The sequence below is a fragment of the Haliotis rufescens genome, unplaced genomic scaffold (genome assembly GCF_023055435.1).
Source record: "Haliotis rufescens isolate VD_foot unplaced genomic scaffold, xgHalRufe1.0.p SCAF_21, whole genome shotgun sequence".
NCBI lineage: Eukaryota > Metazoa > Mollusca > Gastropoda > Lepetellida > Haliotidae > Haliotis > Haliotis rufescens.
In genome coordinates, this window is record NW_025963902.1 from 659,578 (window position 1) to 675,193 (window position 15,616).

The following is a 15,616-nucleotide window of genomic DNA, read 5'->3' on the forward strand; positions in this document are numbered from 1 at the left end:
TTATTATTTATTTCTTACGGGTCTTCATGTTCTGCCTTGGTCAAGAAAATACAAATATGTATTTGATTTCACTTGAGGGTATCGGAAATTCATCACGTATGTATGAAATTCTGGGCTTCACAAATTGAAAAATGTAAATTGTGTCAAGTCAATCGATGAAATGAACATTTTTTGTGACAAGGAGAGCCAGAAAATAGCATGCACACACATATTCATTGGAGGGTGTTACTGTGTGCTTATAAACTACCGGGCAAAGAAAGTAAACAGCCATGTTGGTTGTTGGTTAACCATGTAACAAACACGAAATGGTTATTCCATAGTTATGTATATGATACTGGGAACAGTTTGCTGTGTTTCGGTGACTGTTTTCAGCCTGATAGCGTTTTGACAACGTTTCTAATTGTTTTGTCAAATTCAATTTTGAGGTATATACTTTCTTTTGCCTGTCAGTTAAGTTTCGGAACATTTGACAGCGTCCCTATCCCAAAATGACATTTTGTCTTTATTCAGTCGTAACAATGTCATACTCCCATGGTCTTTAATACAGAACAAGGACATTAATAGTCAGTGCAAGTGATAGTCTTGTTCATAAAGAAAGTTATTAAAATATTCCTAACACCAAACGAATAATGAAACGTTATATTGATTTCATTTAGGATTAATTTTATGAGAAAACAAAACATTGATTCATAGATATTTTCATTTAGATTTCGACTCATTACAAACGTCATCTAAAATAAATAATTTAAAGCCTTTCAAACTGTAATAAATCAATAATAATAATTATGACTTACACCGTATACTTCCTGCTGAGCTAATTGACTATAGCCCACTGTAATTAATTCCCGAATGGGAAGGTCGATATAGAAATAACTCCCTGAGAAGTGTTATGTGTGATAACGTGACACATATATCAATCAATCATCAGGGGTAGATATATAGATGAAGGGTGTCGGGACTGTCATTCAATCCCAGACTTCACAACATGGAACTTTACGCGGTCCTCTCAATCGTTGCTCTTGCCGCCATTGTAAGTGTTGAACCTTTGTAAACTGATACTGGAGACGATCAAATTTATCTATTTTATTTTTTCTGCTGATACCCCTTTTCATGGTGTGGTGTTGGACCATATGCTATTCGTCAATAATGCCGTACACGTTTTGTTGATGCAGCATGAATTGAGACATGGTATTTTATTCCTGTATTATTGTTGGTGCGGTTTAGCTGCCACGTTGTTCGTAGAATAGGGCGACGTGCGAGTGACCGATGTTTTCTTAATAACAGATCGTGGTGGAAATACAGCCAATATTTGTAAATGTCGGGGTTACTCGTAAATATTAGTTTGCAAAGGTGAGGTGAGGTGAAATGGGGTTTAACGTTGCGTCCAAGATTATTGCACTTATCTAGCGAAAAATGGTTACTTCATGTGCATGTACGTGTGTGTGTGTGTGTGTGTGACTGCTTGTACTAGTCCGGACTGATGCCGATTTATTGTGCTAGCTCACTGAGATACAATGCCGCAGTTTAACATGAGTACCCCACTCAGACACAGTATACTGACTCCGAGCCGACCAGTCCTTGTTTTAGCCCCTTAATGCCGAACGCCAGACAGAGTAACAACAAGTACCATCTTTTAACGTCTTTTGGTATGACGCGGTCGGGGATCGAACCCCGGACCTTCCGCTCTCCGGGCGGACGCTCTACCACGGAGGCGGTCTAGTTTGCAAAGACCATTAATGGATGGACTCAACAGCGATTGTTGGATGATGTTGCTCACCGAGTTCGTGACGTACTCGTATATATGTCGCATGTGGACAGGGAGTGATATTTGAAGTGATGTTAGTCTTGAGAGGTTTTGATATTTGAAGTAATGTTAGTCTTGAGAGGTTTTACGGTACATACTCTTTATGTTTTATTAAATATCACTCGATACTACGGTGGCCCATAAGGGACATGGAGTCTGTGTTTCAATATTTTGATATTTCACTTACTTTTATCGTAACCTTTTGCAAATTAACACAATTTGTCATACAAATATGTGATTAATCATGTATAAAAACAACCGAAAACATGGAAAATGTACTTTCATGTCTTTCATGTAGCTATTGAATCGCTGAAATGTGAAGCGAAAATGTCAAAAACTAAAGTATGGCTAAAGTAATGCCGGTGCGACGTAACATTGTAAATCCCTCCCAGACTCACTTTATACCTATGTATGTATGTATGTATGTATGTGTGTGTGTGTGTGTGTGTGTGTGTGTGTGTGTGTGTGTGTGTGTGTGTGTGTGTGTGTGTGTGTGTGTGTGTGTGTGTGTGTGTGTATGTATGTATGTATGTATGTGTGTATGTATGTATGTAAGCACGCACGCACGCACGCTCGTATGTATGTATGTTATGTCTATATGAATCTCCTCCAACTTCCAGCAGGGCGTGGCCGGCTCCGGTGACTGTCTGACGGACGCCTACTGTACGAGTGGTCAGTGCTGCTTCCGTGGCGGGTGGCGGTCATCCACAGGAGTCTGTCTTTTGCGTGAGTAGACCTTAAAAATGTTCCTTCCCACTGACCGATGACCAAACATGTGGATTACAATACAAACACACTCGTGCTCGTGATATATGCTAACGGAAAAAGAAACTGTGCTTCGTATAAAGTTCAATAAAAATAGATCATTTATTCTTAAATTAATAAATGCATCTTTCAATACATATTCGTGAAGACATCTCTTCGACTTTAAGCTCGTGATTATCAATATTGCACGTGCATGTTCATGCACGGCGCACAATTAGAGCGCTCGTGGTTTTTAAATGTCAACAGCACACGATAATTGTTTAAGGATCAGGGACCCGTTTCACAAAGCCATATTAGCACTAAGGTGATCGTAACTTCCATACTTCAACACTGGCTCACGATAGTCGTAGCGCTAAGATCGCTTTGTGGAACGGGGCCCAGGTTCTCGCCAACACACTCTAGTTTAATCGTAAATAACGCTTACGCATTGACGCAGCTTTTTGAAAATCAGCGTCTACGCAACGTGGGTATGCTGCAAACAGGAGTGGCGCAAAACATTACCAGACTTTTTAATGTTCATAAATATTATTTAAGGATCAGGGACCCGTTTCACAAAGCCATATTAGCACTAAGGTGATCGTAACTTCCATGCTTCAACACTGGCTTACGATATATTGTTAGAAGTTGACTGATGACAAGATAGACACAATTTTTATGGTTAACAACTTCTTTAATACTGGCTGATAGTCGTAGCGCTAAGATCGCTTTATGGAACGGGGCCCAGGTTCTCGCAAACACACTCTAGTTTAATCGTAAATAAATATCGTGGTTAAAGCGTTCGCTCGTCAAGCCGAAAACCCGGGTTCGATTCCCGACATGGGCACAATGTGTGAAGCCAATTTCTGGTGTCCCCCGCCGTGATATTGCTGGAATATTGCTAAAAGCGGCGTAAAACTATACTCACTCACTCACTCACTCCCTAATGCACATTGTATACAGGATGAAGGATATCGGCGCACTGAATTTTAATAATTCTTACCCAGTAATATTATTTCAGTTTCATGCTGTGGCTAGCTCATGTCACAATAATCATTGTTCGCGAAGGGGTCCATTCCGACGTGAAGTTATATCAAAGCATTGTGGGAAATAATTAAGATGGCGTCATCCCTTGTTCGTAATTTTGCTAAATGATTAATGAATGTTAACGTTTGTTTCAGGGCAACTCTTCACACAGTACTGCAATAGCCCACCTAAACCCTGCACAAGCCAGGCGCAGTGTGGAGCTCACGAATGCTGTAAGGAGACTTCTCCAGGAAGTGTGGCAGGAGTGTGCGCACCTCACGGCCTCGAGAAAAGCAGTAAGTTGAGGACCCGTGAACATCCGGGGTAGAATAGGTCTTCAGCAACCCATACTTGCCGTAAAAGGCGACTATGCTTGGCGACTAACGGGATCGGGTGGTAAGACAAAATCCAATGTCTCCGTCAATCAAATGAATGCCGAAAATGGTGTTTTTAACGTGTTAATCACATCGGGGACATATTACTGACGATATTTCATGTCGACATCGATTTATCCCGTGGTTTCAAATAGAACGAAACCTCATTAATCCGGACCCCGTTTATCCGGAAATCCTGCAATCCAGACGGTTACTGTTAACGATTATATGCAATCAAAAGAACATGCCACGTTACACTGAACGATTTCACTGGGAACGGCATTGTGCAGAGTTGCTTCCCTTGGGCATGCAAGAAACCTAGAATCGTGGGTTCGAATCCCGGTTCGGCTTGACAATAACTTTAAGTTTGTCAGGACGACACCCGTGCTTGTGGGTTTCACTGAAGTGGTAAACGTCGGCATCACTTCGGGCTTTCCTCCCACATTAAGCTGACACGCCGTTGGAATACTGTTGAAAGCGACGTTAAAGCCAACTCACTCACTCACTATATTTGACTGAGAAAAAATATTATTTTTCCATATTAACGTTTCCAAGCCACGAATCCAGTCTTAAAACGTTCTTTAACTATTCACGCTCACATTTGTTTTACAACTGATGAGGTAAATGATAACATGATGTGCATACAGATGAATTAACTGCTCAATGATGTATATTTCAGATTGCAGCTTGACCTCGAACCCCAACAACCCCCTCGTCGCCATGTGTTCTTGCGAAATGGGCTTCACGTGCAAACTGCGCCCTGACACACCCAACTCAAATGAAGGTCAGTAGCAGACAAGATATGAATGTACACCCCTCATTGCTTGGTCATTGTTGTCCTAGAGGCGACTAACGGGACGGGGTGTTCAGGCTCGCTGACTTGGTTGATGCATGTCATCGTATCCCCATTTGCTCATGATGTCAATCACTGGATTGTCTGGTCCAAATTCGATTATTTACAGACCGCCATCATATAGCTTGAATATTACTGAGTGCGGGGTTTAATAAACAAACAAACATATAGCTGGAATGTTGCCGAGTGCTGCGTTAAATAAACAAACATATAGCTGGAATATTGCTGAGTGCGGCGTTAAACAACAAACAAACAAACATTACCTGGTTGTAGTCACGCCAGATTGATAACGGTGTAAGAATCTACATCGAAAACGTCGCTATATGCAATAAACCAGAAGTTGTTATCATAAACTTATTTTTCTTATTTACTCATCAACTTCTAGAATGCCCATGAAACATTCATAACTGATTATGGAATACTGAATATTGAATTTTTATACAAGTATACATATGTTATCAGACAGACAGACATATATTATAGCAGATGCATAACCTGTTGATGTCATGCATTATTTCAGGAACGTGCGTGTCTCCATTGACTCACGGATGTCGCTCTCACAGTGATTGCCCCAAGAAGAAGTGCTGTACCACATTCGGCGACCATTCCGTCTGTACCACGCCCTCCGGCACTTGTGAGTAGATATACACCAGATATACACCAGATATACAAGATATACGTACTAGATATACACTAGATATACAAGATGTACAAGACAACATCAGATATACAAGATATACTACATGTACTAGATATACACCAGATATACAAGATATACTACATGTACTAGATATACACCAGATATACAAGATATACTGCATGTACTAGATATACATCAGATATACAAGATATACTGCATGTACTAGATATACACCAGATATACAAGATATACTACATGTACTAGATATACACCAGATATACAAGATATACTGCATGTACTAGATATACATCAGATATATACATCAGATATATACAAGATATACACGATATACTACATGTACTAGATATACATCAGATATAAACCAGATATACAAGATATACTACATGTACTAGATATACACCACTGTCGGAGACCACACAAGATATACAAGATATACACCAGATATACAAGATATACTACATGTACTACATGTACTAGATATACACCACTGTCGGAGACCACACAAGATACACACAAAGCATACACTTTAGAGTAAATGTCCTTCTCTAACGGTAACCACCTTGTATATTATCACGTATGCAGAAATACTTTGCGTTTATATTACAAAAGTTAAAACAAACATGCATACGTGGAAATATACCTTTGCACTACCTCCTGAAATTTAAATAATCAGTAAATATACGTATGTACGTTAAACCTTTTAATGAGCACTTTTGCATACCTTTGTAAATACATAGAGATTATTAAAAGAGCATGTGTCATTCTGATTTTACGAAATTACCCATTATTTCTTTATCCTTTTGTGCTCTCCTTCGGAAAAAAGCACTGATCACGAACGCCGTTATTCGACATTCGACAGTTGTGGTTTTGTAAAACTGCGTTCGTCATTAGTTCATTTTTCTAAAAGGGGGGGGGGGGGGGGGGGGCTCAAAAGGATTAAGAAATAATGGGTACTAAAGAAATTATTACACTCGCATATGCGTCATACTAATTTTTCAAAACCCGTGAACAAATGCATGTATTACCCTAGCTCTCGCTCGGGAAATACATGATTTTGACACTCGTTTTGTTATATCAGTATGACACACATGCTCGTATGCTAATGTCTTTATATGTACACAAACACAAGGGTCCAAATGTGTCCATATACACGAAAGTTAGGTGTTCTCTTGTGTATGGAACAATCGATGTTCACTTCAAGCTTGATTACTTTCCTAATGTTTTTTTCTTTTATTTCAGATGGAAGGTGCCCGACACAGAGACTGTTGTCGACCATTATACACCCCATCCTGTAATAAACCATGCACATCACACTTGTCTCTTGTTTGTCTATTATTAATTTACGGCTATGGCATCATGAATGTAACATATTACCACCTACGGCACACAACCCAGCAAGGACCACATGCGTGTCTAGCGGACAATTGTTAATTTTGGTGATGTGCTAAGTTTGTTTTCAATATTTGGATTTTCTGAAAATATACAGCTATTTTTGATGTTTTTTCTTCGAATCTTTTAACTGAAACATTTGAGCGACCTATAACTAGAAAACTACTCCATGGATTATTTTCAGATTTAGGGAACAGTTTCCATACTAACAGAAGAGGTGAAGCGCAAAGTTAAATTTTGATATGTGTGTTTTCTGAAAAAATATGATTTTCATGTTTTAAACTTAGAATATATATTAACTTTAAAATTTGTGCGACCTATAACTTAAAAAAAACTTCATGGATTATTTTCCAATTGGGGGTACGATTTCTATACCAAAAGGAGAGGTGCAGTGCCAAGTTCCATTTCGAGAAGCGGACTTTCTGAGAAAATATGTATTTTATCAACATTTGCCTTCGTGGTGGCAGTTGAAAGTCATCCAGCTCTTGGACCATCTTCCAGTCTCTCTCCTCCACTCTTGTACCCCTCTCCCCACCTCTAACGGTGGCAGATACTCGATGACAGCGCGGTAGCCAATTTTGTCCATAGTCGCCAACAGAGAATATGTAGTCCCGCCTGCAGGGGCATGCTGTCTGGTTGTGTGTTTGTTCCAGCCTTGGCATAGTTAAACTTGGAACTTTTCAGCCACTGCAGGTTATTAACATATAGATTTTGACTTCCACCAAAGAGGGTGTATGTTCATCATATGGAATGTCCGCAACATCTCGAAAATAATACGTACCTCAGCTCTCACATTGTATTTTCAAACATTGGCAATTTCCTTAAAGACGTGAAAGGAGACCCAAGATACCGAGAAGACGGTCATACACCACATGGGTGCATGTTCTACAAGAGCATTTCATTTATTTTCTCTGCCCATGACGTAGAGTGAGTCAAGTGGAGATGAGGTGAAATGGGGTTTAACATCGCCTTGCACGTGTGTATGTGTGTCTGTGTGTGCGTCAGTCTGTTTGTACTAGTGTCGGTTTTATAGTGCTAGCCCACTGAGATACCATGCTGCAGTTTATCATGAATACTCCACTCAGACACAGTATACTGACGCCGAGAAGACCAGTCCTTGTTTTATCCGCTTAAGGCCTAGTACCAGGCATGGTAACATTAGGTACCATCCCTTAACGTCTATTGGTAGAACGGGGCCGGGGATCGAACCCCGGACCTTTCTCTCTCCGAACAGACGCTCTATCCACTACATCACGAAGGCATCTTCCCGAGGCAAGACAGTTAACTGACTTTAAAAGTCCAGTTTCCACCCTTGCCGAACTAGGCTGGAATTCCTGGGTTCGATCGTAGCGCCAGCAGTGGCTATTACCAGTTATGTCCCTTCTAAACCTCTCCTAAGAAGCAAACAGATTCCACCTCTCGTATCACTTGCATTTGCTTCAAACAAAATTGCGGCGCCAAGTCAGGACGATCTGCTCGATAATCAAGAAATGCATCAAATCACGTGCGCACCTTGATTAAAGACATGAAAGACTTGGAAAGTATCTGCTGACAACGAGTTGGCAGTGTACATGCTTTGCAAATCCTGCAATCGACAGAAATCTGCATGACAGTTTACAAACCGGATTTCGATTTCGTAGCGCGATTTTGATTGGACTATGCATAGACTCGTAAGTCCATCCAAACTAGAACTCCATAATACCAGCCTAGTTCGGCAAGGGTGGAAACTGGCCTTTTATAGTCAGTTAACTCCCTTGCCTCGGGAAGATGTCACTAAGACGGTCGATACACGTTGACTAACAGGCAAAACCTTGCTACCTGAGCGTCATAACGAGGCGTTGTCTCGATACACACAAATTAAATGGTGGTTTCTCGTTTGTTAATGTGAGCCCCATTATAGACAAGGCAGAGGCGGGGATTTAGAAAGAAGTTTATTTGTTGAGATCAATTTACTTGCAGTTACCTGAAAAAGAAACATATTGATATTAAAATCAGCAGTGAATGGTTTAAAAGATGTGTCATGTATATTTCCAGTACACAAGAGATGACCTGGCTGATTGAGTGTCACCATACTCCAATGTCAATCGTTGCTCATCCTATCAACCATTGGTTTCTGCGGCCCAGACTCGAACATATACTGACTGCGGTGTAAAACAACATTCACTCATCCTAATGAATACAAACAATGTAATCTTATAGTCGTTGACCACTTTGGATCACCCAAGGATCACCCAAGTCATAAACGAATCTTGGGGTTCGGTTCTAACACGTCTTAAGCACCCTAAAAATGAATTGTGGCGGTTTCAGGCGACAGTGTCAACCATGACCTGTTTTTGACCCGAACGTGTCTAACAGTAAACACAACTCATTATTCTGAAGTTTAATTATACTGATTTTCAAACTTCATATACGTTAGCCATTTTAAATACACTATAATATACTTAACATTCTAAAACGACATGTGATAATATTACTATGATAATTTCACATTTTGTGTAAACTCGTTCAGAAGAGATCGTCCAATAATTCGCCTGATGGGGATTCAGCTTTAGAATAGATCCCCAGTAACTTTGCGTGTAAGAGGCGACTACATGGACGGGGTAAGGCTCGGTGACATGGTGGCAGTGTGCCCCGACGGTGGGCATCGTTGCTCATAATATCAATCATTAGTCTGTCTGGTCCAGATTCAACTATTGACAGGCCGCCGTCACATGACATGGACACTGGTGAGTGCGGCGTAAAACAACATGATAATTCATATACTGTCTCACGTACCCATCGCCCCCAGGGGTACGTCGAACTGTCCGTTGGGCGAGCAGGTCATGCCGGTCTTGCATGGACAGGTGAAGGCCATAGTTTTAGGTTTTCCTGATGGGTAGCTCGCCAAGCAGCCTAGACGAAACAATGAAGTATTTCCTTTCATTTATATACTTCTGTGTGAAAGACTGAGATTTCTGAAGACGAGAAAAGTGATATTTCTATTGCAGTGAACATAACACTTACAATTTCACTGCAGTGAACATAACAATTGATATTTCACTACAGTGCACATAACACTTGATATTTCACTGAGGTAAACATAACACTTGATGTTACACTACAGTGAACATAACACTTGATATTTCACTGCAGTGAACATAACACTTGATATTTCACTGCAGTGAACATACCACTTGATATTTCACTGCAGTGAACATACCACTTGATATTTCACTGAGGTAAACATACCACTTGATATTTCACTGCAGTGAACATAGCACATAAAAATATTTCACTGCAGTGACCATAACACTTGATATTTCACTGAGGTAAACATAACACTTGATATTTCACTGAGGTAAACATAACACTTGATATTTCACTGAGGTAAACATAACACTTGATATTTCACTGAGGTAAACATAACACTTGATATTTCACTGAGGTAAACATAACACTTGATATTTCACTGCAGTGAACATAACACTTGATATTTCATTGCACTGAACATACCACTTGATATTTCACTGAACATAACACTTGATATTTCACTGAACATAACACTTGATATTTCACTGAACATACCACTTGATATTTCACTGCAGTGAACATAACACTTGATATTTCATTGCACTGAACATACCACTTGATATTTCACTGAACATAACACTTGATATTTCACTGAACATACCACTTGATATTTCACTGAACATAACACTTGATATTTCACTGAACATAACACTTGATATTTCACTGAACATAACACTTGATATTTCACTGAACATAACACTTGACGGAACTTTAGTCAAACAAGAGCTACCTCCCCGCAAATTGTCTCCCTTTATCGTAAGTGTCTTGCCCGTGCACAAACTGTTGACTTCCTTTCTACGTAAGCGCCACATTGTCAAGGCAAAATAATGACAAATGGTCATTTATGGAGTTAATATCGCTTCTTGCCGTTTGTTATTTTCTTGAAAATGTTTCGTAATAAACTGTTAACGTCTCATTTAACTCGTCAATCTAGACTGTTCGTTTTGCAAAGCGCCAGTGTTTTTATTTGACCAGCGTGCAGTCCTTAGCTTCCAACAGTGGTCTCGTAGCTTTCAAGAATATAAAAAGTTGATTTTGTACATAATCATATACAGAGAACATAACACTTGATATTTCCTGAACAAACGGATCTCGAAATATCGTTGTCGCCATATTCCACAATGCATTAGGACCGAGTATAAATCGGAGAAATATGGGAAGTCAATATTGCGAAGCAGTACTCGAAATTTTCAAATTGTAATCCAATCTTGCACTGATTAAATAATTAGATGTATACATTTATCGAATTCATAATTTGCACTTGCTGTTCCGATGATTCGTTAATCTAGAAATGTGTAAATGTAGATAATTGTACCGGGAACATGACGTCCGGATTAACGAGGGCTCACTGTTGGCATTCCCTTTGTTTATACAATGTGTCGTACTCACTGGAGCCTGTTGTCCCGAGGGGTTCGCACACTCCCCCACCCCCAAGCTGTCTCCGGCCAAGGGGCCTGATCCTGGATCTACAGCACTCATCAGGGCCGCAGTCCGCGCCGCTCTGACAGGAAGTTGGGGTCGCAAGCTTTGTTGCCTGGCGACAGGCGCCTGTAGAAATACATGGAATGTATTGCTTCATCATTTTAACCGTCACATCTTAATTATTTATGTCACACTATTTCGAGATCTGACTATTCATCTATATGTGATAGAGAAACGATACATTGTGTTGCAACTTCGGTGTGTTGTCGATATTGTGATACAACACTTTCCCCAGGAAAATAGAGAATGACATTCTGGCGCTTTGAGGATGCCCTTGTAGTAGTAGTGGTAGTGGTAGTCGTCGTAGTAGTGGTAGTTGTAGTAGTAGTAGTTGTAGCAGTAGTAGTAGTAGCAGTAATGGTAGTAGTAGTAGTTGTTGTTGTAGTAGTGGTGGCAGTAGCTGTAGTGGTGGTAGTAGTAGTAGTACTTGTAGTGTTGGAGCAGTAGTTGTAGTAGTTGCAGTAGTAGTGGTGGTAGTAGTAGTAGACGTAGTAGTAGTAGTGGTAGTCGTGGTAGTTGTAGTGGTAGTAGTAGTGGTAGTTGTAGTTGTTGAAGCAGTAGTGGTAGTAGTAGTGTGATAAGTTGGCGTATCACCCACAAATGTGACCTTTAATATATATAAAAACAACGCGCTAACCAGTACATCCCCATGCATTGCTGATCATTGTACCACGTGGATGTGTCCCCTATCAAGTTGTTTATCACTACAAGTGAGGGCCACAAGGACAAAGAGGCGTGAGTGTTCCTACCGACGGTTCCCATGGGCATATCCATGAATCCCAGAGACTCGCACTTCTGTCCAGAGGCACAGGGACACTTATTTGTGTAAACGCCGTTCTCGTAGAAGCGATTCTCAACATAACACCCTGGAACAAATCATACCGAAAGTTTAATCAAGAGTATGGAATTTATATGTATATTTCCTAATGCATCACTTCAACATATTTAACATAGTTTTTGCTCCAGAAAAATATATATTCGTGACTTTATTTCGGCACAGTTGAGTCTACTCACGTGACTTGGAGGCCTCTGTCCCCTTTGGGTGGCACTGCCCCGAGGTTGCTCGTTTTCCCTTCATGGGGACAAGTGCCATGCAGCACTCACCACTCCCACAGTCGCTCTCAGACCTACAGCTCGTGCCCACAGCAGCCTCGGCCACGCCCACAATCTACGGGAGGTAACTCAAGAGTCAGAAAATCATGACAAGATTAAGAAATTAACCAACTCAAGTCTGGAATGCTTTGGCAAGTCTAGATTGCCTCCGCTCTCGGTATTGTGCTGGCTCCATGTCGATATATATTGGTATATATTTTTAACTGTAGAGGTTATATTCTCCTAGATACAAGGCCTTAGCCATGTTAACGGTCTTTGCGTAGAAATCCCCTTGAAAGTGTTACGTCAATTGCAAACTTAGTTATTCAGTTATATTTTTAATCTAATTTATGTCAAGCCAAGGATCAACATAGATCTTGTGTTAGAGACTGTGAAGCGAGTGAGGGTGGATTAACGTTTAAGAACTAGTCCACCAATTAAGCGGATTCCTACAGTGTACCAAAGATGGGAACTGAACCCTAGCTTTCCGTATGACAAGCACATACTCTAGCCACTGGGCTACCTGACGCTCCTTCAGTGGTCAGGTGAGGTGAAATGAGGTTTAACGTCGAGTCCATCATTTTTGCACTTACATAGCGACGTGCATGCCGATTTATAGTGCTAGCCCACTGAAATACCATACCGCAGTTTAATATGAATACCCCACTCAGACACAGTATACTGACTCCGAGCGACCAGTCCTTGTTTTACCCCCTTAATGCCGAGCACCAGACAGGGTAACAACAAGTACCATCTTTTAACGTCTTTTGGTATGACGCGGCCGGGGATCAAACACCGGACCTTCCGCTCTCAGGGCGGACGCCCCAAGTCATGTAATTGTGAATAAGTCACTAAGGAATACATTGAAAAATTAAAATTTACCATGAGTCCAACGAAGAGTAACATGCTTTGTCAAAGGTTGTGATGAAATGAATGAAACCTGATTGTCTATTTCAGTTTGTAAATCAGGGCCGATAACTCGGGTGCGGCCTTATCACCCGTCAATATGGCGGTTCTCACAAGCGTCAGACCGGGATCCAGGACATACTGATATAAGATATAAAGCTGAACGAAAAAAATGAACATGTGTAGCGTCCTGACATATTTGTATTGTAAGATACATCATTTGACGTTAAACTTTGCCAGTATTTCATTTTACTTCCAAAATTTAACGTCAAATGATGTAACTGATGCGTACTTTAGTGACATTGATTTGTGGGCGTGGTTACACGTTGTCCTGTGTACAGGTCACAGGTACAGGTCACAGGTGGTGGTGGCGAGTAGGTGGATGGGTGACCAGGTGCGAGCTTGTCTCCTGGGGGTTTCTAGGACATCGTTCTGTCCCCCACTGGGGTCAAGCTTGACTCCTGAGAGTTTCTAGGACATCGTTCTGTCCCCCACTGGGGTCAAGCTTGACTCCTGAGAGTTTCTAGGACATCGTTCTGTCCCCCACTGGGGTCAAGCTTGACTCCTGAGAGTTTCTAGGACATCGTTCTGTCCCCCACTGGGGTCAAGCTTGACTCCTGAGAGTTTCTAGGACATCGTTCTGTCCCCCACTGGGGTCAAGCTTGACTCCTGAGAGTTTCTAGGACATCGGTTCTGCCCCACACTGGGGTCAAGCTTGACTCCTGAGAGTTTCTAGGGCATCGGTTCTGTCCCACACTGGGGTCAAGCTTGACTCCTGAGAGTTTCTAGGGCATCGGTTCTGTCCCACACTGGGGTCAAGCTTGACTCCTGGGAGTTTCTAGGACATCGGTTCTGCACCACACTGGGGTCAAGCTTGACTCCTGGGAGTTTCTATGGCATCGGTTCTGTCCCACACTGGGGTCAAGCTTGACTCCTGGGAGTTTCTAGGACATCGGTTCTGTCCCACACTGGGGTCAAGCTTGACTCCTGAGAGTTTCTAGGACATCGGTTCTGCCTCACACTGGGGTCAAGCTTGACTCCTGGGAGTTTCTAGGACATCGGTTCTGCCCCACACTGGGGTCAAGCTTGACTCCTGGGAGTTTCTAGGACATCGTAATGGGTACCCGGTAAGATGATGTTGTAAATGTGACTGTTATCCTTCTAGCGCCTCACAGGTAGCTCTGGTTGTATACTCCCTAAGGAGCTGAGAATGTAAATCGAGTGTACACTCATTCATTGACCGGAATAATGATGTGGCGCTTTAAGCGTGCTTTGTGGTGTAAATTTGGCCCAGTGTAGATGTACACTTTATTAAATTATTACATTTATTTTCATATTTTTTTTATCTAATTCATCTCTCTGTCAGTATAAGTATATGTAAAAGTACTGGACTCTCTCCATTATTTGAAATCAGAAGCTGACCTGGAGTTCACCAGTGTATGCTAATCGCACATGTTGACCAAAGTCACAATTCGATATGCAGAGTTGCGTCCCTTTGAGCGTGCCAGAAAATGATGGTTGTCTGCATTCGTCACCACTCGCCCCTTTCCGTAACCTGCAAGAAGACTCGTCCCCCTATCGATGAATGTCATGTGCGAAAATACGACAAGCCAATCAGAATGTGCGTATGATTTCAAGTTCTTCGTCAAAGAATCCCTCAGATATATTTTTTGATTTTACACATGTCTTCAATCATACTGTATGAATTCCGCATATCCCGATGTCCTATTGCACCTAAAAATTATAGACTATATGGAGAAATATATGTGATCCATCACGCAACGACTTGACAATTGTTTTAGGTATGCCCGTTTGCGCTAAGACTGAACCCGGTCGCAAAAATAGCCATGAGTGGGGCACGAGTCGCTAATCGGCTTGTCCCGGAATAACACGAGTTGGTCACGAATGCATGAGAGGGGCACGAGTCGCTATTCGGCTTGTCCCGGAATAACACGAGTTGGTCACGAATGCATGAGAGGGGCACGAGTCGCTATTCGGCTTGTCCCGGAATAACACGTTGGTCACGAATGGGTTGTCTGTTCGAATCTCAGATTCGCTGGTTGTCAACAATTGACCCGTGCTCCTAGGTTTTATCAGAGATATAATACGACCTGAATTACGTCAGGCTTACTTCCCACATTAATCTGACACCCCGTCATGTAACTATGATACTGTTCAAAGCGGCCGTAAACCACTCTCCCTCCGACTGACAAATCGGA

General features: G+C 41.5%; 2 protein-coding genes across 2 annotated transcripts; one reads left to right on the forward strand and one right to left on the reverse strand.

Moving 5' to 3' along the window:
* Nucleotides 1–929: 929 nt before the first annotated feature.
* On the forward strand, nucleotides 930–6,773 carry LOC124141735. The gene is made up of 6 exons (XM_046509820.2): nucleotides 930–1,030; nucleotides 2,425–2,530; nucleotides 3,727–3,867; nucleotides 4,625–4,729; nucleotides 5,319–5,432; nucleotides 6,699–6,773. Exons 1-6 carry the CDS (start codon nucleotides 986–988, stop codon nucleotides 6,752–6,754), a joined length of 567 nt encoding a protein of 188 aa, XP_046365776.1. The 5' UTR covers nucleotides 930–985; the 3' UTR covers nucleotides 6,755–6,773.
* Nucleotides 6,774–8,766: 1,993 nt separating this feature from the next.
* LOC124141733 lies at nucleotides 8,767–13,492 on the reverse strand. Its single transcript, XM_046509819.1, has 6 exons — nucleotides 13,374–13,492; nucleotides 12,414–12,567; nucleotides 12,149–12,265; nucleotides 11,307–11,465; nucleotides 9,624–9,740; nucleotides 8,767–8,811 (listed from the first exon to the last, which is right to left on the reverse strand). The coding sequence occupies exons 1-6, from the start codon at nucleotides 13,395–13,397 to the stop codon at nucleotides 8,798–8,800; spliced, it is 585 nt and encodes a 194-aa protein (XP_046365775.1). The 5' UTR covers nucleotides 13,398–13,492; the 3' UTR covers nucleotides 8,767–8,797.
* Between the last annotated feature and the right edge of the window lie 2,124 nt (nucleotides 13,493–15,616).